Below are 21,736 nucleotides of genomic sequence, written 5' to 3'. Positions count from 1 at the left end.
AATTTTACAGTACTTAATAATATCCACCTTTTCAATAAATGAATAAATAGATAAAATCCAGATGGACTTCAGTGAGTTTAGTCTTGTGTAGAGCAGACTGAGCACCACCATGTGGCCATGTGGCAAGTTGTACTGTTATTTATGGGAAACTGTCCACATGATCTGTAGTTATTGTGCCAAGTGTCATTTCTGAAGGTCATTTCAGCTCCTGGGATTTTCAAAATATCTGACAGAAAAATAAGAATAAATTTGACTTTTCAAAAAGAAATGAAAGTAAAACTTGTGTTTTACAATGCCAAAGCTGATTATTAAATAGTTCATGCTGATGAATGTGGTTTGGAACATATAAGAAGAAGCAGGGTCACAAAAACACTAAAAAACCAATCAGCCACAAACATGATCAGAATTTCTTATGGATTCTTCTGCCACTGGTGTTTTATGCACTCATTTTGGCCAGAATGGCCAGAGGCAAAGGCAGTTAACTGTTAGGACCACTGGGTCGTGGCTCAGGGCCCAAGACCACCAGAGGACCCGACCGTCTGGTTAAGATCCAGCTCCAGCTGAGTGATGACATTTCTTTGATGGCTGTTGGAACAACTTCTGATACAGTTTTCACTGGTGAAGATTTTTTATTATCTTTTTGTTCAAAGAAAACAAAATGAAAGTGAATTTTAGATCCTGTTGGGAAACATATTTATGCAGAAACCTTTGACCTCCTAACAGGTCTTATCTACACCATATACCAACCTGTGCAACTAAAGTGCCCGTTGACACTGAGACCTGGTTTCCTGCTCTGATATTAACAGACAGACAGAATGAAATTAAGAAAATCCATCTCTATTTAAATTGAGTGAACATTATGTGTTTCATTTGACAAGAATTTTTACAATTCCTCCTCAACTCGTATGGTTGAAGTGAAATTAATTTTAGCGCCGTTTTAAAGTTGAGACTCCGTAGACTGCAGTGGATTTGTCATCCAGTTTCTTGTCTCTGGTCCGGGATCCTTAATGTCTCCAGACCAGATCGGTATCATCCACAGTCACAGCCATGGAACTGACCGGAGATCAGCTGGAAAAGGCTGAAGAGGAGCTGAGGAGATATTTACCGAAATCACTAAATGTAAGTATAGAGGAGGGGCATGAGATCAACATCAGGGCCTCAAAAGAACTGGGATTTACTGAAGATCCCTCATACAGGTTTACCTTTTTTGAATTCAATGAACTTTAGATCCTTCACTGAAGGGTAAAGTTTAATACAGTCTGATTGACTAATGAGGCCCCAAGTTGTGAATGCGAGCTAATTAATGTTCAGCTGTAACATAGGAAATAATATCAATCCCTCATACAGGATAGCCTGGTCTGAATTCAACGTTTTATTGTGGAACTACTGCGATTTCTCAAGTTTTAACTGTATTTCTGACATAATAGCATCAGTGTCAGTGTTTAGATAGATATAAATGAAGAAAATACATTTAAATTGTCTAAAGATCACTTTGGTTTTTTTTAAACAATGACAAGTGCGATCGAAGTTGAACTTATGTGACATTTGATTTGTAATATTTACAATAAGTGAGACCAACTGGACATCAGAAAATACAGAAGAAAATTGGACCGTTCCTCTTTAAGTCAAGTGTCGAAAATGTGAGTGTGAAATCAAGGAAATGTATTTATTTTTCCAAAGAAAGTGAAACTCGGTGGACAGCAGCGACCTTGTGATCAGTTTTTATTGTTTCTGGTCCAGGATCCTTAATTTCTCCAGACTGGGTCGGTATCAGATCGGTATAAAGCAAAATCTCTCCATGCTCTCTCCATCATCCCTTGTGTTACACTTTTCTCACATGAAACTGACTGTCAAAAAGAAATATGACCAACAGGGGGGGCACCTCAGTTTTAACAGGCTTCTATAAGAACCCAAAGAGCGATGGACACTTGGTAATGTTGGTAATGACCCAAATACAGGGCTGGATTGGAGGAGATGAGCTGCAGGTGGGTGCAGACAGATTAAGCTGATGAGGGGATGATGGTTGGCAGGCAGAGTGAGTGGAAAAGTACTGAATGGGGAGCTGAGAGTTAATCAGTGCAGCAGGAGGTTTAACAAAGGTCTGGATTTTGGACCCAAAGGCTCCATTGTAACAGAACCGGTTCTTCGTGTGGCGAGAGCAGGGTGGTAAATGTCCGACAACGCTAGCTGGGGAATTGCACCCCAGGAAATACTAAGCTAAGATTTTAACTAGACAAAGGCACACAGATTCGTAAATACCACGGGGCGAGACGGTTTATAGTTTAAAAGTAAACAAACTTCATTAACTAAACTAAAGAAAAGAAGCCAAAATGTCACACACCACACCATAAAACAGACACTTTGGCAAGAAGGGGGGAATAAGGTCAGAACTGGGGCTTCCCATGTGGCAGGAAACCAAAAAGGCAAAAGGGATCCTCCAAATGAACCACCTGTGACACTACACACACACACATATATAAAAGCAAAGCAGGAGGGGACCGTGAAGAACCCACCACCACCAGGGGTTAAACTGCCGCTGTCAGCCACCGGCACCTGAAACAAAGCAAAAATGTGGGTTAATGAAACATGGTCGAGGGCTTAAACAAAGTGGTGTGGATTAACTAAATACAATGAAAGAAATAGTTTGACAATTAATCAAACAATAATTGAAATCAGATGCAAAAAAACTAAACTAAATGAATTTCACACAATAAATGACAGAAAAAGGAAAATTACTAAACTAATGAAGTCGTAGCAATCAAAGAAAAGAAAAGAAACGAATGAATAAGAGATGTAAAATATATCCATCACTATCAGTAGGCGTGGGTCATCCTATAGGCCCAGAAACAGTCCAGGACCAAACGTGGTCCGCTCCACAGAAACAATGCACAATAAACAAAATCCAAAACAGAAGTCACAAGAAAAACACAACACAACATGGATTTGAGCGAAGTAAAGAGGATCTGTGCGCCTCGATGGCGGTCACAGTCATGAGACGGCAAAACACACCTGCATTTAAAGGTGCGCACTGCACTCCTCAACAATCGGTGGCTGGAAGACAAACAGTGGCCTGGAGGGAGACAACCTCCAGCTACATCTATACATCTTTACCTGCAGAAGCTGAGAGGAACCGGAAAGTGTAGTTTGCTGCAAAGACAGATCCGGCAGGATGGGGGAGAAGAGTTTACTGAGTCAACAGGAAGGTGATCACCAGGAGAAGGAGCACAGGTAAAGGGACGGATCATCCTGAAGAAAACACATCTGTAAGTAAATGGAGGAAAGTTACACAGCTGAAAAAGTCGGACCTATCTGACACTGGACTTAAAACACAGAAGACCAAACCAGACCAAAGCTCAGAAAACACGGAAGAGGTGGTTTACATTCGTCTTTAAATCAGATGATTTAAAAGTTAACCTAAACCCACAGCAGTGAACTTGTGATCTGTTTTTCTTGTCTCCGGTCCGGGATCCTTCATGTCTCCAGACCAGGTCGGTATCATCCACAGTCACAGCCATGGAACTGACCGGAGATCAGCTGGAAAAGGCTGAAGAGGAGCTGAGGAGATATTTACCGAGATCACTAACTGTAAGTATTTACTGAGTTATTCTGTATTCAACATGTGTGATCTCTTTGTCCTCACTGCTGAATGTGCTGTACTTCAGAAATAACTCATCAAACTGTCAGATGGATCATGATGAAGCTGTTTGGTTCATTTCTTCAGGTTTACGGCACCTTGGTCCTCAATAAGAGAGTCAGAGCAGATCCTGTGAAGTTTATAGTGGACAAATGGCCAGAGTTCAGAGTGTTTATCTGCAAACCACAGTGTTTACAGGTAACTGGACAGATAACTGTCAAAGATTATGTGTATTATATGTCTTCATACAGGATCTTAAAGTCTTTTCTTTCTTACAGGAGGATGATCTCTACAGAGACACTGATATTTTCACAACTGATCCAGCTGCTCTGAAGGAAATCGTGGAGAACTCCTCTGTTATTGACTGGACCAAGTTTATGCGTTTAGGTAATTTCAAACACTTTTGTTTTCTTCAGTATCTTCAGTTTCTCTAACAAAAGAATAACATAAGTCAGTTCATATAACTCCTATTTTGGGACATTACTGTGTGATAACATCTGTATGTAACACCAGTTTGGCATTCCTGTCAGTAAGCTCTTGTTAGTTTTCCACCAAGTGATTATTCAACACTTAACAACAAAAAGACCTGATACTCTATTGAACATTATTTGTCACTACTGTTATCAATATATAAATATAATTGTATCTTTTACTTTCCCATCTTTTTAATTTAGTTCAAATTCTTCTCATTGATGGCAGTTAATGATTTCTGATCTGAAGATGAGGAAATTTTTTTTGTTGCATAGCTACACTGTGAAAGGTTATGAGAGCATCCACATTTTCACATTGAAGGTTCCAGTGGAAGGTGGAAATAATAAACTGGAATGCAAAATGCAGATTCAAACATTTAACGGTGTTTCTATTTGCAGAGTAATAATTTTTTCTTCTGTCCCAGCAATTGATCTTTGCCACATAGATGTACTCACAGGGATGGCCTCAGAAAAGAACGTATCCAGCAACAAAGTATCAGTGTGTCAGGTGATGATACTACAGGACGTGTCCAGGCTTCCCCCTATAGACAGGTAAAGCCTATTTATGCAGCTGTATCTGAATTCTAGTGTGAGACAAAACAGTTATTACAGGTTTTATTATTGTGTTATTGAAACAGGATGCTGCTCTTTCCTTCTTTTCTCCATCAGTTCAGGGATCTCACTCGGCTCTCTGGATGAATCTCATGTTGACTTGGTGGCTCAAACATGGAAGTTTGGAAAGGGAGGTGCAGCTAAAAACATGATCCGTAACATGGTTGTAAACTTCCCGTCCTGCTGTGTGCTGGATGCAGACGGGAAGCCTGTGTCCTGGATCCTCACCTATTCCAGATGTGAAATGGGGATGTTGCACACTCTGCCGGAGCACAGACTGAAAGGTTACGCCAAAGTGGTGACCGTCACTTTGGCCAGGAGACTCCATGCTGAGGGTTATCCAGTCTACTGTTTCATAGAGGAGGGACATGAGATCAACATCAGGGTGTTAAAAGAACTGGGATTTACTGAAGTTCCCTCATACAGGGTAACTTGGTTTAAATTCAATGATCTTTAGATCCTTCACTGAAGGGTAATGTTTAATACAGTCTGATTGACTAATAAGGCACCAAGTTGTGAATGAGAGCTAATCAATGTTCAGCTGTAACATAGGAAATAATATCAATCACTCATCAATACAGCACTTAAGACTGTGGAGAAAATTTGTCAGTCAGAATTTTCAGGTTCACATTCACCCCCAAGAGGTCGGACTGAAAATGCTTCGGTGAGCCTCGACCAGAACAAATCTGAGAAGTGTTCTGATGACTGATTTAGGGGTGGATGAGTTCTAGCTAATAACCAACCAACTAATCAACTGTGGTGTTTATGAAGGTAAAATCAGAAAGGATTTATATATTCTCAAAGTTTCCTCATATCATTATCACTGATATTTTATGAAAAAGGTTGTGGCCATGTTGTCACTACGACCAGGAGCAAAGTAAGTCTAACAGAGTGGCTGACTGGCTGTTAGAAAAGCAAATGTTGTGGTACCTCAGCTAATGTGGACAACTAGTCTGATTCTCAGTATGCTGTTCATCCTTTAATCATGGCAATAATGAAATAAAGAATCATTTATTTCCGTCTTTACCTTTCTCACTTCTTGCTGCACTACAGGAATGGTGTTATTAGCAAGGGAAGTCTGTATAGGTCCTCATGTTACACACTTCTCACATGCAACAGACTGTCAAAAAGAAAAAAGGGACATGAGCTGCCTCAGTTTTAACGATGGACAGTTGGTGATGACCTTTAGTGAGCTGATGAGGGGATGATGGTTGGCAGGCAGAGTGAGTGGAAAAGTACTGAATGGGGAGCTGAGAGTTAATCAGTGCAGGAGGAGGTTTAACAAAGGTCTGGATTTGGACCCAAAAGCTCGACTGTAACAGAATCGGTTATTCATACAACTTTACCTGCTGAAGCAGAGAGGAACCAGAAAGTGTTGTTTTGCTGCAAAGACAGATCCAGCAGGACGGGAAAGGACAGTTTACTGAGTCAACAGGAAGGTGATCACCAGGAGAAGGAGCACCGATAAAGGGACGGATCATCCTGAAGAAAACACATCTGTAAGTAAATGGAGGAAAGTTACACAGCTCAAAAAGTCGGACCTATCTGACACTGGACTTAAAACACAGAAGACCAAACCGAGCTCAGAAAACACAGAAGAGGTGGTTTACATTCGTCTTTAAATCAGATGATTTAAAAGTTAACCTAAACCCACAGCAGTGAACTTGTGAACTGTTTTTATTGTCTCCGGTCTGGGATCCTTCATGTCTCCAGACCAGATCGGTATCATCCACAGTCACAGCCATGGAACTGACCGGAGATCAGCTGGAAAAGGCTGAAGAGGAGCTGAGGAGATATTTTCCAAAATCACAACTGGTGTGTGTTTTTTGTGGTATTCTGGAAACTTATGATGGCTGCTGGTCTGCTTTGTCCTCACTGCTGAATGTGCTGTACTTCAGAAATAACTCATCAAACTGTCAGATGGATCATGATGAAGCTGTTTGGTTCATTTCTTCAGGTTTACGGCACCTTGGTCCTCAATAAGAGAGTCAGAGCAGATCCTGTGAAGTTTATAGTGGACAAATGGCCAGAGTTCAGAGTGTTTATCTGCAAACCACAGTGTTTACAGGTAACTGGACAGATAACTGTCAAAGATTATGTGTATTATATGTCTTCATACAGGATCTTAAAGTCTTTTCTTTCTTACAGGAGGATGATCTCTTCAGAGACACTTTGATTTTCACAACTGATCCAGCTGCTCTGAAGGAAATCGTGGAGAACTCCTCTGTTATTGACTGGACCAAGTACATGCGTTTAGGTAATTTCAAACACTTTCTTTCTTCAGTTTCTCTGACAAAAAAATAACATAAGTCAGTTCATTAGCTCACTGCTACACTGTGAAAGGTTATGAGAGCATCCACATTTTCACATTGAAGGTTCCAGTGGAAGGTGGAAATAATAAACTGGAATCATTCATTCTGGTTTAATGAAAGTTTCTCAGTAAAAATGTAAACTACACTTTAAAACATGTTTTAACAGTTTTGTATTTTCAGAATAATCCTTTTTTCTTCTGTCCCAGGAATCGATCTTTGCCACGTAGATGTACTCAAAGGGATGGCCTCAGAAAAGAACGTATCCAGCAACAAAATAACGGTGTGTAATGTGATGACACTACAGGACATGTCCAGGCTTCCCCCTATAGACAGGTAAAGCCTATTTATGCAGCTGTATCTGAATTCTAGTGTGAGACAAAACAGTTATTACAGGTTTTATTATTGTGTTACTGAAACAGGATGCTGCTCTTTCCTTCTTTTCTCCATCAGTTCAGGGATCTCACTCGGCTCTCTGGATGAATCTTATGTTGACTTGGTGGCTCAAACATGGAAGTTTGGAAAGGGAGGTGCAGCTAAAAACATGATCCGTAACATGATTGTAAACTTCCCGTCCTGCTGTGTGCTGGATGCAGACAGGAAGCCTGTGTCCTGGATCCTCACCTTTTCCGATTGTTCCATGGGGATGTTGAACACTCTGCAGGAGCACAGACAGAAAGGTTACGCCAAAGTGGTGACCATCACTTTGGCCAGGAGACTCCATGCTGAGGGTTATCCAGTCTACTGCCTTGTAGAACAGCAGCATGAGAGCAACATCAGGTTGTTAAAAGAAGTGGGATTTACTGAAGATCCCTCATACAGGTTGATCTGGTTTGAATTAAATGATCTTTAGATCCTTCACTGAAGGGTAAAGTTTAATACAGTCTGATTGACTAATGAGGCCCCAAGTTGTGAATGAGAGCTAATCAATGTTCAGCTGTAACATAGGAAATAATATCAATCACTCATCAATACAGCACTTAAGACTGTGGAGAAAATTTGTCAGTCAGAATTTTCAGGTTCACATTCACCCCCAAGAGGTCGGACTGAAAATGCTTCGGTGAGCCTCGACCAGAACAAATCTGAGAAGTGTTCTGATGACTGATTTAGGGGTGGATGAGTTCTGGCTAATAACCAACCAACTAATCAACTGTGGTGTTTATGAAGGTAAAATCAGAAAGGATTTATATATTCTCAAAGTTTCCTCATATCATTATCACTGATATTTTATGAAAAAGGTTGTGGCCATGTTGTCACTACGACCAGGAGCAAAGTAAGTCTAACAGAGTGGCTGACTGGCTGTTAGAAAAGCAAATGTTGTGGTACCTCAGCTAATGTGGACAACTAGTCTGATGCTCAGTATGCTGTTCATCCTTTAATCATGGCAATAATGAAATAAAGAATCATTTATTTCCGTCTTTACCTTTCTCACTTCTTGCTGCACTACAGGAATGGTGTTATTAGCAAGGGAAGTCTGTATAGGTCCTCATGTTACACACTTCTCACATGCAACAGACTGTCAAAAAGAAAAAAGGGACATGAGCTGCCTCAGTTTTAACGATGGACAGTTGGTGATGACCTTTAGTGAGCTGATGAGGGGATGATGGTTGGCAGGCAGAGTGAGTGGAAAAGTACTGAATGGGGAGCTGAGAGTTAATCAGTGCAGGAGGAGGTTTAACAAAGGTCTGGATTTGGACCCAAAAGCTCGACTGTAACAGAATCGGTTATTCATAAAACTTTACCTGCTGAAGCAGAGTGGAACCGGAAAGTGTTGTTTTGCTGCAAAGACAGATCCAGCAGGACGGGACAGGACAGTTTACTGAGTCAACAGGAAGGTGATCACCAGGAGAAGGAGCACCGGTAAAGGGACGGATCATCCTGAAGAAAACACATCTGTAAGTAAATGGAGGAAAGTTACACAGCTGAAAAAGTCGGACCTATCTGACACTGGACTTAAAACACAGAAGACCAAACCGAGCTCAGAAAACACGGAAGAGGTGGTTTACATTCGTCTTTAAATCAGATGATTTAAAAGGGAAGCGAAACTGACTGCAATGAACTTGTGATCTGTTTTTATTGTCTCCGGTCCGGGATCCTTCATGTCTCCAGACCAGATCGGTATCATCCACAGTCACAGCCATGGAACTGACCGGAGATCAGCTGGAAAAGGCTGAAGAGGAGCTGAGGAGATATTTACCGAAATCACAGATGGTGTGTGTTTTTTGTGGTATTCTGGAAACTTATGATGGCTGCTGGTCTGCTTTGCAAGTGAGCTCATTTTACTCTCGTTTTGGTACATTTCTCTGGTGACAATTAGATGATCATTCAGTACATGACAATAGAAAACACAGCTGATATTATGTTGAACATGATTTGTTTCACTCACGTTATCAAAGTATGGATGGAGACATAACTTAAACTTTGCCTTTTATTTCATCATAAAAATATATACATTTATTTTGGAATTGAAGATTTAAATCCAAGGTGGAAATCATTTCTGACACTGGAATCATTCAATAGTTTATTCGTAAAATTATATAAAATACACTTTAGGTAAAATACCAGTCAAAAGTTTTTGAATTTAAAAATCACATTTTTTTTCTACTGTCTCAGGAATCAATGTTCCCTACATGGACATACTCACAGAGATGGCAAGAATATACCCTGCAAAAAGGGAGGCGTTTGTCATGTGATGACACTACAGGACGTGTGCAGGCTTCATCCTATAGACAGGTAGAGCCTCTTCATGCAGCTGTATCTTAATTCTAGTGTGAGACAAAACAGTTTTTACAGGTTTACAGACTCCATGCTGAGGGTTATCCAGTCTACAGCCTCATAGAGGAGGGACATGAGAACAACATCAGGGTCTCAAAAGAACTGGGATTTACTGAAGATTCAATGAACTTTAGATATTTATATATTTTAATGAACTTGTCCATCAGATTTTGAGGTTCACGTTCACACTCAAAATGCTTTGGTGTATGGAGGACCAAAACAGACAGAATGAAACATATATGTGTATATATATATATATATATATATATATATATATATATACATACATCTTTAAATAATTACTTAAATGTTTAATTCATGAATTCAAATGGGAAATAAATAACAGCACCTGAACACAACGAGCATAAGGGGTCTCCATTTACCCAGAGTTTTAGGTTCTGGGGAGTTGGCAAGACATCATATGTTGCCCCTATCAAAAATCTAATCCTACTTTCCTCCATACTCCACAGCTCTTTCCAACTAAGCTTTTTCTTCTCTACACCTTCCCAGTTCAACCACTGTCCTTGCTTAGCTTGAGCCACTGCCCTCGCACCTCTTAATATTTCCTCCTGTCTATGAACCTGCTCTACAATTAGTTTCCTCTTCTCTTTGGGCTCTGCTCTACTCCACACCGGTTTGCCTGAGCCAAGCCTCAAGCCTCCCCGGCCTATCTGTACATTACCCACAATCTCTGTATGCCTAAGAGCTGCTTCTGCTTCCTGCACTGCCATTCTTGGATTCCATTTTCTCCCCTTGGTTGGGTTTGGAACCACCTTACTAACTAACACATCTTTACTCCCAGATAACAGGAGCTCTGTCCTAACCTTAGTACATTTAAACTCCTCCACTAGACTAGATACTGGGAGCTGAAGTACGCCTTTCCCATACAGTGCCACAGTGTTTAAACATCTCGGAACCCCGAGCCACTTCCTAATGTAAAAGCTTACTAGTCTTTCCATTTTCTCTGCAGCCGATATTGGAATCTCATATACTGACAGTGGCCACATCAATCTAGGAAACAATCCAAACTGCAAACACCACAACTTCAACTTTCCTGGAAGTCCTGATTTATCTATTCTATCCAGTCCCTCAGCAACATCCTTCCTAAGCTGCACTACCTGTTCCCCGTCATGCAAATCTGCCTTGTACCACCTACCTAGGCTCTTTACTGGTTTTTCCCTAATTATTGGAATTGCTTCTTCATCTATTACAAACTTTCAATCACTTAATCTCAGGTGCGTTTTCATAGACCCGGTAGGGGACTCCATTTGGCCCTGGGGCCGAAGAAGCCTTCGCACGCCTGAGTACCTCCTCTACCTCCTTCCACCTAGGTGGTCTAACACCATTTCTTGATCTATCTCCCCTAATGGTGGCATGTCAGGTGGAAGTCCTACTACTCTACTCTGCTCTGCTCAGAATCTGAATATTTATTTCTCAGGTACTCTTCTACTTCTATCTTTGTCGCTTTAAGCTGCCCTCCCTTTTCCTGGTTAAATAATCCTTTAACAAACTTGAATGGGTCCCTGTAAAATGCTGTTCTTACATATTCTTTCTTTTTTCTCTTTTTCCTAAGATTTTCGGCCCTTCTGAGCACAGCTAACCTACTTCTCAACCCCTCTTGCAACACATTAATTCCCTCTCTCTCTTCCTCTGTAGCTCTTTTCCACTGCTTTCTTAATTATCTTCTTTCTTTAACTAATTTCTCAATTTCTCTTTGCCGTCTAGACTTAGCTACCTGTACTCTTTCAACCCTCTTTCTATCTTGCACCCCAAATCTTTCAACACCATAAGAGTAAATTATGTCTCCCATTTTTTCTAATCTATCACCTGCGTCTCCTCCTAGTCTACTCAGAATTATTGACAAGTCCCTGTTGACTGTCTCCTATTCCTTGCTACTATTTGCCCGCGGCCATCTAACTCTAGCTTTCTGCTCCATATTTCTCTCTCTAACTGGCCTGTTCACCTCAATGTCAGCTGCATCCCTTCTTATAACCTCCTCCTCCACCTCTGTGGCTGTGTTGTTGATATCCTTCGAACTATGGTTTTCTACCTGTCGCTGGATTTCATCCGACTTACTCAATTGAGTTCTTAAAAAGTTCTGATCGATGCGGCCACACTGCCCTTCCTTTCCCACACATCTCATTCTTCCTTGATGCACTCTAAGGCCTCTGACTGATGTTATTTTCTGCCAACCACAAAGACAAACCTGGAGCATCTTTCCCTCTAATCTACCTTCTTTATTCTCTCCAGCCACACTCGCTATGCCCTTCAAACTATTCTGCCCACTTCTAGTCCTAGAGAATAGGTCTGTGCCCCTATCCTTCACTGAGTCACATATCCAACTCGTAGTCTTATCCATTCCAGTATCTTTTACCATGTAGTCTGCCTGTGAGTCATCTTCCACCCCTGCTCTCGCTGACCCTTGGGGTATTTTCCTTAACTGACTTGTAGCTTGTGCTGGTTGTGACAAAGCTGTTACGCCTTGCCACTGCTACCTTGGATTGCTAGTCCACGGCAGCACCTATGGGGTCTTTGCCTCCTGTCAGCTGTCTATCCAAGCTGTCACATGGTCTTTCCCTTGTTGTCAGCTGCCCTATTCACAGCAGTCACTAGCTATGCTAGTTTGGAATTTAGAGAAAACACAAGAAACACAAAACCCTAGAGAGTGTTGGCGTTGTGGAAGAGAGGGACATATTGCCAGAAACTGTCCAAAAAAGATCTTGCTGCAGGCAGTGCAGCTGCCAAAAGCCGTTGCAATATGTAAATGTACAGCTCACACGACAGGCACAGATAAAGTTTCTCTAGGAAATGCATTTGCATATAAAAGAGCAAAAGCAGCAGCAGCAGGACAGGTTCAAGTGCTAACTGTGGAAGAATGTACAACCTTAGAGGACACTACACTAAAAGACATGCAACAACAAAGTCCTCAATCTGAAAAAGATATATGGTTAAAAAATGGAGCGAAGTTACTAAACGACATGTATGTATGACCAGACGGCAAACCTATCCTACCAAAAAAATGTATACAAGTGGGCGGCAATATTGAGCCATGGTGTAACACGGATACGGAATTCCTGAGAAAATATGTAGTGATAACGGCACACATTTTGTAAATCAGATAGTGAAAAAAATTGGAATAATGTTCCACATCGATTTAAAGAATCATTGTGCTTAAAAAGCAAAAAGTGCAGGCCTGGTAGAAAGAATGAATGGAACTATAAAAAATAGATTAAAGAAATGTATTGAAGAAACAGAAAGATCAACATGGATTCATTTAACGCACTGTAAAAAGGTCATTTCAGTTGAAAGCTCTGAAAGGGGAGGTGAGCCAAAGACTGATAATAGGGTAGATCCAGACGTTTAGAGGCTGGATAGACCTGAAAGTCAGTGAAGTTTTTACAAGACACCAAACCGAGTAGAGGAGACCGATTTTCGACTAAAATGACTCCTAAGTGGTTATCACGGGCCATCGGAGGATGGTTGGCGACCATATTCTTTATAATAATCTTTCTGTTAGTATGGTACCTGTGGAAGCCACCCCAAGGGGATGGAACAGATACAGTACAAACGCTAAATCAGACGAAAGAAGGAATCAGACGTAGTTCAAGATCAGTTCAACGACGATGGCCTAATCTGCCATACAGTCCGTGTAACCGTCCCCATCATGGGGAAAGAATCACAACTGAACTCTATGTCTGTTATAATGCAAGTAAGTTTGTTAGCACTGTATTCATACCCCGGAATTCATTTAAACTGGGGTGTTCCAGATGAATACAAATTAGTAGATCAAGTAGCAGCAGGATTTGAGTCAACTTTATGTTGGTGGTGTACAATCAATAAAAATGTAGACAGGATCAACTACATCCACTACAACGTTCAAAAGTTAGGTAATTGGACACAAAGCGGCTTCGAGGCGGAACATGGACAGTTGTCTGCAACTTCTCTCATGGCTTTCCAGAACAGGATAGCCCTGGACATGTTGTTGGCTGAGAGAGGTGTGTGTGCTATGTTCAGAGAGCAGTGTTGCACGTTCATCCCCAACAACACAGCTGCTGATGGCAGCCTTACTAAGGCCATAGAGGGACTTCGAGCTCTCAATGGCAAGATGAAAGAACACTTTGGGGTTGACACCTCAATGTGGGATTCCTGGATGGATATCTTTGGAAAATATAAAGCTCTAGTGTCCTCTGTTTTGGTCTCTATAGCAGTGTTTGCTGCAATCTTAACCTTGTGTGGATGTTGTTGTGTGCCCTGCCTGCGTTCTCTTCTTAACCGTCTAATTACTACAGCAATTTCACCCATGGAAGATAAAGTGGCTCAAATGTACCCTTTGCTGGATAGTAATTCTCAAACTGATGAGGAGAGTAGTGGGGAAGAAGATTCTATTAAAAATTTACTGGATTTGTTCTCTGATCAAAAGGATTATGAATGTTAAAGACATTACCTCCAAGTGTAAATTTACTTGTGCTCATAAAAATGACCTTGCAGTTGAAAATCTTCATGAAGTGACTGAGCAGAGTGATATGAGAATTTGAGCAAGAATGTGATAAACAGGAGGGAAATGTTAGAATAAATGTACATAAAATGATTATCACAGTATTGCTCTACTTTTACTAACCCTGCAAGAATGCAGAAACTTGTGTTTTTCTAACAGGAGCTGAGATCATACCTCCGGAGATAAGCAACGACCTTCGAAGAGGAACATGAAGACAGGGAGGAGGCGGAACTAGGGACCACCCTAAGGAAATAAAAAGGGAAGAACAGAAGAGATACGTCAGAGCAGGTAGAGAATGTAACTGAACATATCTCTGTCTGTTCTCCTTGCAAGTAAAATGAGCGCTATTTTCCTTTTGTCTTTCTTCCCTGTGTGTTTAATAATGTTCTAGGTGGTTTAAACCTGACAGATGGATTAAATTGATTTAAATGGAATTTAAATGCTGGTGCTCAGGGACATATTGATGTGTTCATGGGAAAAGTGGGAATCAGCTGACTCAGGTAGTTTTTAGAGAAAATAGGCTGAGCATAGACACAAGTACGGTGACACCATCCAACGAAATCAATGATGAAGTTGTTCTTATATGTCCGCGAGGAGTGATTTACATTTCTGTCTGTCAGACACCTCTCAGACTCAAGTTAGTTCCGAGCCATTTTGCCTGACGTTTATTCATTGTCATCATCGTCATTGCATAACCCGTTTTTCAGTTTTTCTTACAGTGTATACTGCTCATCCTTTAATCATGGCAAGAATGTTCAGAGGTATTTGATCAAGTTATGCAAACAAATATTTAATATCTTCATCACTAATTATATTTGTGAAGTTGGAACCACCCCAAAAAAAATAACTTTTGAAGCTATCTGACACTGCATTTGAAACAGGTGAAACCAGTCTGACATCAGAGAAGAAATAGTTTTCATTCCTTTTCAGTTCACATGAAGCTTTGACAGACACAACAGGGTGTGTTTGTTGTTTAGTTTGTTGTGTTTTAAAAGGGAATCTAAACTGACCGCAGTGATCTGGCTTCTTATATGTCTTCATACGGGATCTAAAAATTTTACTGTTCTTACAGGAGGATGATCTCTTCAGAGAGACGGTGATTTTTACAACTGATCCAGCTGCTCTGAAGGAAACTATAGAAAACTCCTCTGTCATTGACTGGACCAAGTACATGCTTATTGGTAATAGCAAGCATCATTCATTCGTTTAATTTTCTCTCACAATAATAATATTAGTCTGTTCATTTAACTCTTATTTTGGCACATTGTTGTCTTATGAGTGATTATTCAACACTGAACAATAGAAAAATCTGTGATATGACAACATTTGTGTTATTGTTTTTGTGTCACAAATATATACACATTTTCATACAGAAGATTTAAATGCAAGATGGAGATAATTAGTTAAATTGGAATATTTCACTCTGGTGAAATGAAACGGATTTCTTGGTGATACAAATTACATTTTCAAAATAATAATTTTTGCTTCTGTCCCAGGAATCGATTGTTGCCACATAGATGTACTCACAGGGATGGCCTCAGAAAAGAACGTATCCAGCAACAAAATATCAGTGTGTCATGACACTCCAGGACATGTCCAGGCTTCCCCCTATAGACAGGTAAAGCCTATTTATGCAGCTGTATCTGAATTCTAGTGTGAGACAAAACAGTTATTACAGGTTTTATTATTGTGTTACTGAAACAGGATGCTGCTCTTTCCTTCTTTTCTCCATCAGTTCAGGGATCTCACTCGGCTCTCTGGATGAATCTCATGTTGACTTGGTGGCTCAAACATGGAAGTTTGGAAAGGGAGGTGCAGCTAAAAACATGATCCGTAACATGGTTGTAAACTTCCCGTCCTGCTGTGTGCTGGATGCAGACAGGAAGCCTGTGTCCTGGATCCTCACCTATTCCAAATGTGAAATGGGGATGTTGTACACTCTGCCGGAGCACAGACAGAAAGGTTACGCCAAAGTGGTGACCGTCACTTTGGCCAGGAGACTCCATGCTGAGGATTATCCAGTCTACTGCTCTGTAGAGCAGGAGCATGAGATCAACATCAGGTTGTTAAAAGAAGTGGGATTTACTGAAGTTCCCTCATACAGGTTGACCTGGTTTGAATTCAATGATCTTTAGATCTTTAGATGTTTTAATGAAACTTGTCCATCAGATTTTGAATGCACATTCACATTCAGGCTCAAAATACTTTGGGGTATGGAGGACCAAAACAGACAGAATGAAATATATGACTACATCTTTAAATAATACACATATATGCAATTATTTAAAGTTTTCTTTAGATATTTCATTCTGTTCGTTTTGGTCCTCCATATTGAACAAAATGTCTCTATTTTGCTTTTCTGTATCATATCTCAGGATTTTGTCCTTTGTTTTTATTGAGTAAAACAAAGTATTATCTTTTTCCTCACATTTGGTTTTTCATTTCTTTTTTTTTGTTTTTTTTTTCTTAGAAGTGATGGATTAAATTGATTTAAATGGAATTTAAATGCTGGTGCTCAGGGACATATTGATGCGTTCATGGGAAAAGTGGGAATCAGCTGACTCAGGTTGTTTTTAGAGAAAATAGGCTGAGCATAGACACAAGTACGGTGACACCATCCAACGAAATCAATGATGAAGTTGTTCTTATGTGTCTGCGAGGAGTGATTTACATTTCCGTCTGTCAGACACCTTTCAGACTCAAGTTAGTTCTGAGCCATTTTGCCTGACGTTTATTCATTCATCATTGTTGTCATTGTGTAATCAGTTTTTCAGTTTTTGTTACAGTGTATACCACTCATCCTTTAATCATGGCAAGAATGTTCAGAGGTATTTGATCAAGTTATGCAAATAAATATTTAATATTTTCATCACAAATTATATTTGTGAAGTTGGAACCGCCCCAAAAAAAGAAACTTTTGAAGCTATCTGACACTGCATTTCAAACAGGTGGAACCAGTCTGACGTCAGAGAAGAAATAGTTTTCATTCCTCTTCAGTTCACATGAAGCTTTGACAGACACAACAGGGTGTGTTTGTTGTTTAGTTTGTTGTGTTTTAAAAGGGAAACTAAACTGACTGCAGTGATCTGGCTTATTGTCTCCGGTCCGGGATCCTTCATGTCTCCAGACCAGGTCGGTATCATCCACAGTCACAGCCATGGAACTGACCGGAGATCAGCTGGAAAAGGCTGAAGAGGAGCTGAGGAGATATTTACCGAGATCACTAACTGTAAGTATTTACTGTGTTATTCTGTATTCAACATGTGTGATCTCTTTGTCCTCACTGCTGAATGTGCTGTACTTCAGAAATAACTCATCAAACTGTCAGATGGATCATGATGAAGCTGTTTGGTTCATTTCTTCAGGTTTACGGCACCTTGGTCCTCAATAAGAGAGTCAGAGCAGATCCTGTGAAGTTTATAGTGGACAAATGGCCAGAGTTCAGAGTGTTTATCTGCAAACCACAGTGTTTACAGGTAACTGGACAGATAACTGTCAAAGATTATGTGTATTATATGTCTTCATACAGGATCTTAAAGTCTTTTCTTTCTTACAGGAGGATGATCTCTTCAGAGACACTGTGATTTTCACAACTGATCCAGCTGCTCTGAAGGAAATCGTGGAGAACTCCTCTGTCATTGACTGGACCAAGTTTATGCGTTTAGGTAATTAAAAAACGTTTGTTTTCTTCAGTTTCTTCAATTTCTCGGACAAAAAATAATAACATAAGTCAGTTCATTAACTTACTGCTACACTGTGAAAGGTTATGAGAGCATCCACATTTTCACATTGAAGGTTCCAGTGGAAGGTGGAAATAATTAACTGGAATCATTCATTCTGGTTTAATGAAAGTTTCTCAGTAAAAATGTAAACTACACTTTCAAACACGTTTCAACGGTGTTTCTATTTTCAGAATAATCCTTTTTTCTTCTGTCCCAGGAATCGATCTTTGCCACATAGATGTACTCACAGGGATGGCCTCAGAAAAGAACGTATCCAGCAACAAAATAGCGGTGTGTCATGTGATGATACTACAGGACGTGTCCAGGCTTCCCCCTATAGACAGGTAAAGCCTATTTATGCAGCTGTATCTGAATTCTAGTGTGAGACAAAACAGTTATTACAGGTTTTATTATTGTGTTATTGAAACAGGATGCTGCTCTTTCCTTCTTTTCTCCATCAGTTCAGGGATCTCACTCGGCTCTCTGGATGAATCTCATGTTGACTTGGTGGCTCAAACATGGAAGTTTGCAAAGGGAGGTGCAGCTAAAAACATGATCCGTAACATGGTTGTAAACTTCCCGTCCTGCTGTGTGCTGGATGCAGACAGGAAACCTGTGTCCTGGATCCTCACCTTTTCCAAATGTGTCATGGGGATGTTGTACACTCTGCCGGAGCACAGACAGAAAGGTTACGCCAAAGTCGTGACCATCACTTTGGCCAGGAGACTCCATGCTGAGGGTTATCCAGTCTACTGTTACATAGAGGAGGGACATGAGAACAAAATTAGGGTCTCAAAAGAACTGGGATTTACTGAAGATCCCTCATACAGGATAACTTGGTTTGAATTCAATGATCTTTAGATCCTTCACTGAAGGGTAATGTTTAATACAGTCTGATTGGCTAATGAGGCCTCAAGTTGTGAATGAGAGCTAATTAATGTTCAGCTGTAACATAGGAAATAATATCAATCACTCATCAATACAGCACTTAAGACTGTGGAGAAAATTTGTCAGTCAGATTTTCAGGTTCACATTCACCCCCAAGAGGTCGGACTGAAAATGCTTCGGTGAGCCTCGACCAGAACAAATCTGAGAAGTGTTCTGATGACTGATTTAGAGGTGGATGAGTTCTGGCTAATAACCAACCAACTAATCAACTGTGGTGTTTATGAAGGTAAAATCAGAAATCAAATTAAAATTTTAAATGATTTACTTTATTTCTTTCGTCATAAAAAGTCGGGCTGAACGATTAATTGCATTTGCGATAATATTGCAATATGACAAAATGTGATTTTCTAATCGCAACGAGTGTGATTGCAATATGGCCACATAAAAAAAAAAAGGACCACTCGACAACTTTTTATGCTGCACCTTGGCCTGCTGTGCAATGGACCCATCAGAAACTGACTTAACAGCACATCAGCAGATTGGAAATATTTCAGCTTTAAAAAGGGAGTCCTAAATGGGGATGTCACTCAGGCAATAACTGAGTTCATTTCTAAAGATATGGTGCCTCTCAGCACGGTGACCACACCTGGCTTCACAGCATTGATAAATGATACAGTATGTGTATTTATCCATCTTTCTTTTTTTTTTTAGAACTTCATTTAATGTGATTTTCCAAAACGCTTCAGTGGAGGAAAATTGTGTGTTTCAGTTTGTGTGAAATGTTACTGACTTGGGATCAGTAATATAGATGTTATTTAAAAATGTCTTTATTTTGCACAATGTTTAAAAAGTGTGTACAATTAAACAGTAACCTTTTTTTCTTTCAAATACATAGAGGTAAAGCCAAAGATTTGTCGCTCTTATGTTTCTGTATTGAGCAGTTAAATAAACATGTTATTTTTTTTATTTCAACGCTTGCATCTTATTGTGACCTTTGACCTGTGAACTTTTAATCCTAAAAAGACACCCGGCCTATGGGAAAGAACATTCTACTCTAAATGTGTCTAATATTATTCTTGACGTTTTGTTGGAAAAAAAAGAGGATAAAATAAGAATTTTACCTTTTTCTCGGAAGAAACGGTAAGTTCATCAGTTTTATCTGAATGATTAGTGATATAAAGTCGTGTTAAACCAATTACTGTCACTTCACAGGTCCCGTTTTGCTGCTAACTTTAGCTAAGCTAACCGTGCTTTAGCTAGCTTCTCTTCTTCTTCTTCTTCTTCTTCTTCTTCTTCTTCTTCTTCTTCTTCTTCTTCTTCGACGCATTTATTGGCAGATCACATTCCCGCCACCTACCGTACCGGAGTACGTAGAACGGGATCCTGTTCACAGTAATTGACTAAAAAAACTAATAATCAGGAAAGGGAGTTTTATCACCTACTAAATTCTGCTTTTTTCTGTTTCTATTTTTTTGACGTTGTTGTTGTTTTCTGGATTTTCTCGGGTTCTACCTGTGTGGTTGATGATTTTCTTACTTCTACAACACTTTTTGGTGGACAAACGCACCTTTTCCTCATTCTGAGATCACGTGGACTAAATGGCGGCTCTAGGGGGCGGGGCCACAGGCCCCATCTGAAATCTAATTGGCCCCTTGAAGTGCCCCTGTCCTGTCACTCATATGTCGTTTTGCTGGAGAATGAGATTGTAGGTGTTAACGCAGTCACCCCATAATAAGAAGACTGCGGGTTTGAGTCTGGCTGTGGGCAGCAGAACGTTTCTAGGTTGATTGGTGACTTGATGTAAACGTGTGGTCACTTGAGCAGCACATGACTTGGTTGCGGGTTCGATTCCCGGTGGGAGTCCAGACCAGACGGGACCCTCCCAGAGACTAGACCAGACTCCCCAGACTCCTCAAGAGACTGAACACTTCATCGCAGAACATACATACTATTCCAAATTTAAATGAAGCAAAATATATTTTGAATTGTGTGGCGCTGCATAAAATGTAATGTATAGAAAAGTAGAAAGGACAATCTGTATCTATTCTAGTGATGTGCATATAGCTGTGAACAGATGTTTTGTCACTTCAGAAAAATAAAGGTGTTAAATTAAAAGGTTGCCTCATTTTTTCAAAGTCATTGTTTTCATAAACAAAAACATTAAGAACAAATGTAAGCAATTAAACTGCAGAAAAATAATGCAAATAGTTACTTAAATATAGTCCATCAATAAGTTAGAAAAAGAATTTACAAATGGTCTTGAAAAGCCATTGGTTTTAGCTGAGATGTTTCAGTTTGATGCAGTCAGTCCAAGTAAAACTTAAGACAGAGAGAGTAAAATTCAATGACCATATTAATAATCATCAGTCGATTAGCTGAGGTTTGCTAGAAAAGAAACTGATATCCACAAGTAGTACAAGTGTACTTCTCCCTTGTAGAATTTACTTACAATTCCTCCAATTTTTACTTACAAAGTGCAAAAACCGTGGTAGGTTTTCCGAAGTACATAACACGTGTATATGAGGAATGTGTATCTTAATCCTGTAAGTCTGTCTAACAAATGTATTTAAGTTCAAATTTGCACAGTTTTATGAAATTTTACAGTATTTAATAATATCCACCTTTTCAATAAATGAATAAATAGATAAAATCCAGATGGACTTCAGTGAGTTTAGTCTTGTGTAGAGCAGACTGAGCACCACCAGTCTGCAAGTGGACCCCTGCTTGGTGTCCTGGATCTCCAACTACCTCACCGACAGACCGCAGTATGTCAGGCTGACGGACACCACGTCTGACACTGTGGTCAGCAGTACAGGAGCACCGCAGGGGAC

General features: G+C 40.1%; 3 protein-coding genes and 1 pseudogene across 3 annotated transcripts; all 4 read left to right on the top strand.

Annotated features, from left to right (window-relative positions):
* The first annotated feature begins 3,210 nt into the window (after nucleotides 1–3,210).
* Nucleotides 3,211–5,431, top strand: LOC115055103 (glycine N-acyltransferase-like). The gene is made up of 6 exons (XM_029520567.1): nucleotides 3,211–3,371; nucleotides 3,484–3,585; nucleotides 3,722–3,832; nucleotides 3,913–4,021; nucleotides 4,530–4,656; nucleotides 4,774–5,431. Exons 2-6 carry the CDS (start codon nucleotides 3,514–3,516, stop codon nucleotides 5,171–5,173), a joined length of 819 nt encoding a protein of 272 aa, XP_029376427.1. The 5' UTR covers nucleotides 3,211–3,371; nucleotides 3,484–3,513; the 3' UTR covers nucleotides 5,174–5,431.
* Nucleotides 5,432–6,459: 1,028 nt separating this feature from the next.
* Nucleotides 6,460–8,001, top strand: LOC115055107 (glycine N-acyltransferase-like protein 3). The gene is made up of 5 exons (XM_029520571.1): nucleotides 6,460–6,531; nucleotides 6,674–6,784; nucleotides 6,865–6,973; nucleotides 7,235–7,358; nucleotides 7,470–8,001. The coding sequence occupies exons 1-5, from the start codon at nucleotides 6,460–6,462 to the stop codon at nucleotides 7,876–7,878; spliced, it is 825 nt and encodes a 274-aa protein (XP_029376431.1). The 3' UTR covers nucleotides 7,879–8,001.
* An 855-nt stretch (nucleotides 8,002–8,856) lies between these two features.
* Nucleotides 8,857–19,888, top strand: LOC115055097 (glycine N-acyltransferase-like). The gene is made up of 6 exons (XM_029520560.1): nucleotides 8,857–9,022; nucleotides 17,423–17,524; nucleotides 17,661–17,771; nucleotides 17,852–17,960; nucleotides 18,235–18,361; nucleotides 18,479–19,888. The coding sequence occupies exons 2-6, from the start codon at nucleotides 17,453–17,455 to the stop codon at nucleotides 18,876–18,878; spliced, it is 819 nt and encodes a 272-aa protein (XP_029376420.1). The 5' UTR covers nucleotides 8,857–9,022; nucleotides 17,423–17,452; the 3' UTR covers nucleotides 18,879–19,888.
* On the top strand, nucleotides 15,827–17,164 carry LOC115055217 (glycine N-acyltransferase-like protein 3; annotated as a pseudogene).
* Nucleotides 19,889–21,736: the final 1,848 nt, after the last annotated feature.

This window comes from Echeneis naucrates, chromosome 15 (genome assembly GCF_900963305.1).
Source record: "Echeneis naucrates chromosome 15, fEcheNa1.1, whole genome shotgun sequence".
NCBI lineage: Eukaryota > Metazoa > Chordata > Actinopteri > Carangiformes > Echeneidae > Echeneis > Echeneis naucrates.
Note: the sequence above shows the minus strand (reverse complement) of the source record. Positions and strands in the feature narration are given on the sequence as shown.

Bases quoted from the DNA above. Each gene is read 5' to 3' on its own strand.
- LOC115055097 (XM_029520560.1), top strand. From the start codon at position 17,453: ATGGAACTGACCGGAGATCAGCTGGAAAAGGCTGAAGAGGAGCTGAGG. The intron at 17,525-17,660 runs GTAAGTATTTAC...TCATTTCTTCAG, and splicing joins ATTTACCGAGATCACTAACT to GTTTACGGCACCTTGGTCCT. The intron at 17,961-18,234 runs GTAATTAAAAAA...CTTCTGTCCCAG, and splicing joins GACCAAGTTTATGCGTTTAG to GAATCGATCTTTGCCACATA.
- LOC115055107 (XM_029520571.1), top strand. From the start codon at position 6,460: ATGGAACTGACCGGAGATCAGCTGGAAAAGGCTGAAGAGGAGCTGAGG. The intron at 6,785-6,864 runs GTAACTGGACAG...TCTTTCTTACAG, and splicing joins GCAAACCACAGTGTTTACAG to GAGGATGATCTCTTCAGAGA. The intron at 7,359-7,469 runs CAGGTAAAGCCT...TTTCCTTCTTTT, and splicing joins TCCAGGCTTCCCCCTATAGA to CTCCATCAGTTCAGGGATCT.
- LOC115055103 (XM_029520567.1), top strand. From the start codon at position 3,514: ATGGAACTGACCGGAGATCAGCTGGAAAAGGCTGAAGAGGAGCTGAGG. The intron at 3,586-3,721 runs GTAAGTATTTAC...TCATTTCTTCAG, and splicing joins ATTTACCGAGATCACTAACT to GTTTACGGCACCTTGGTCCT. The intron at 3,833-3,912 runs GTAACTGGACAG...TCTTTCTTACAG, and splicing joins GCAAACCACAGTGTTTACAG to GAGGATGATCTCTACAGAGA.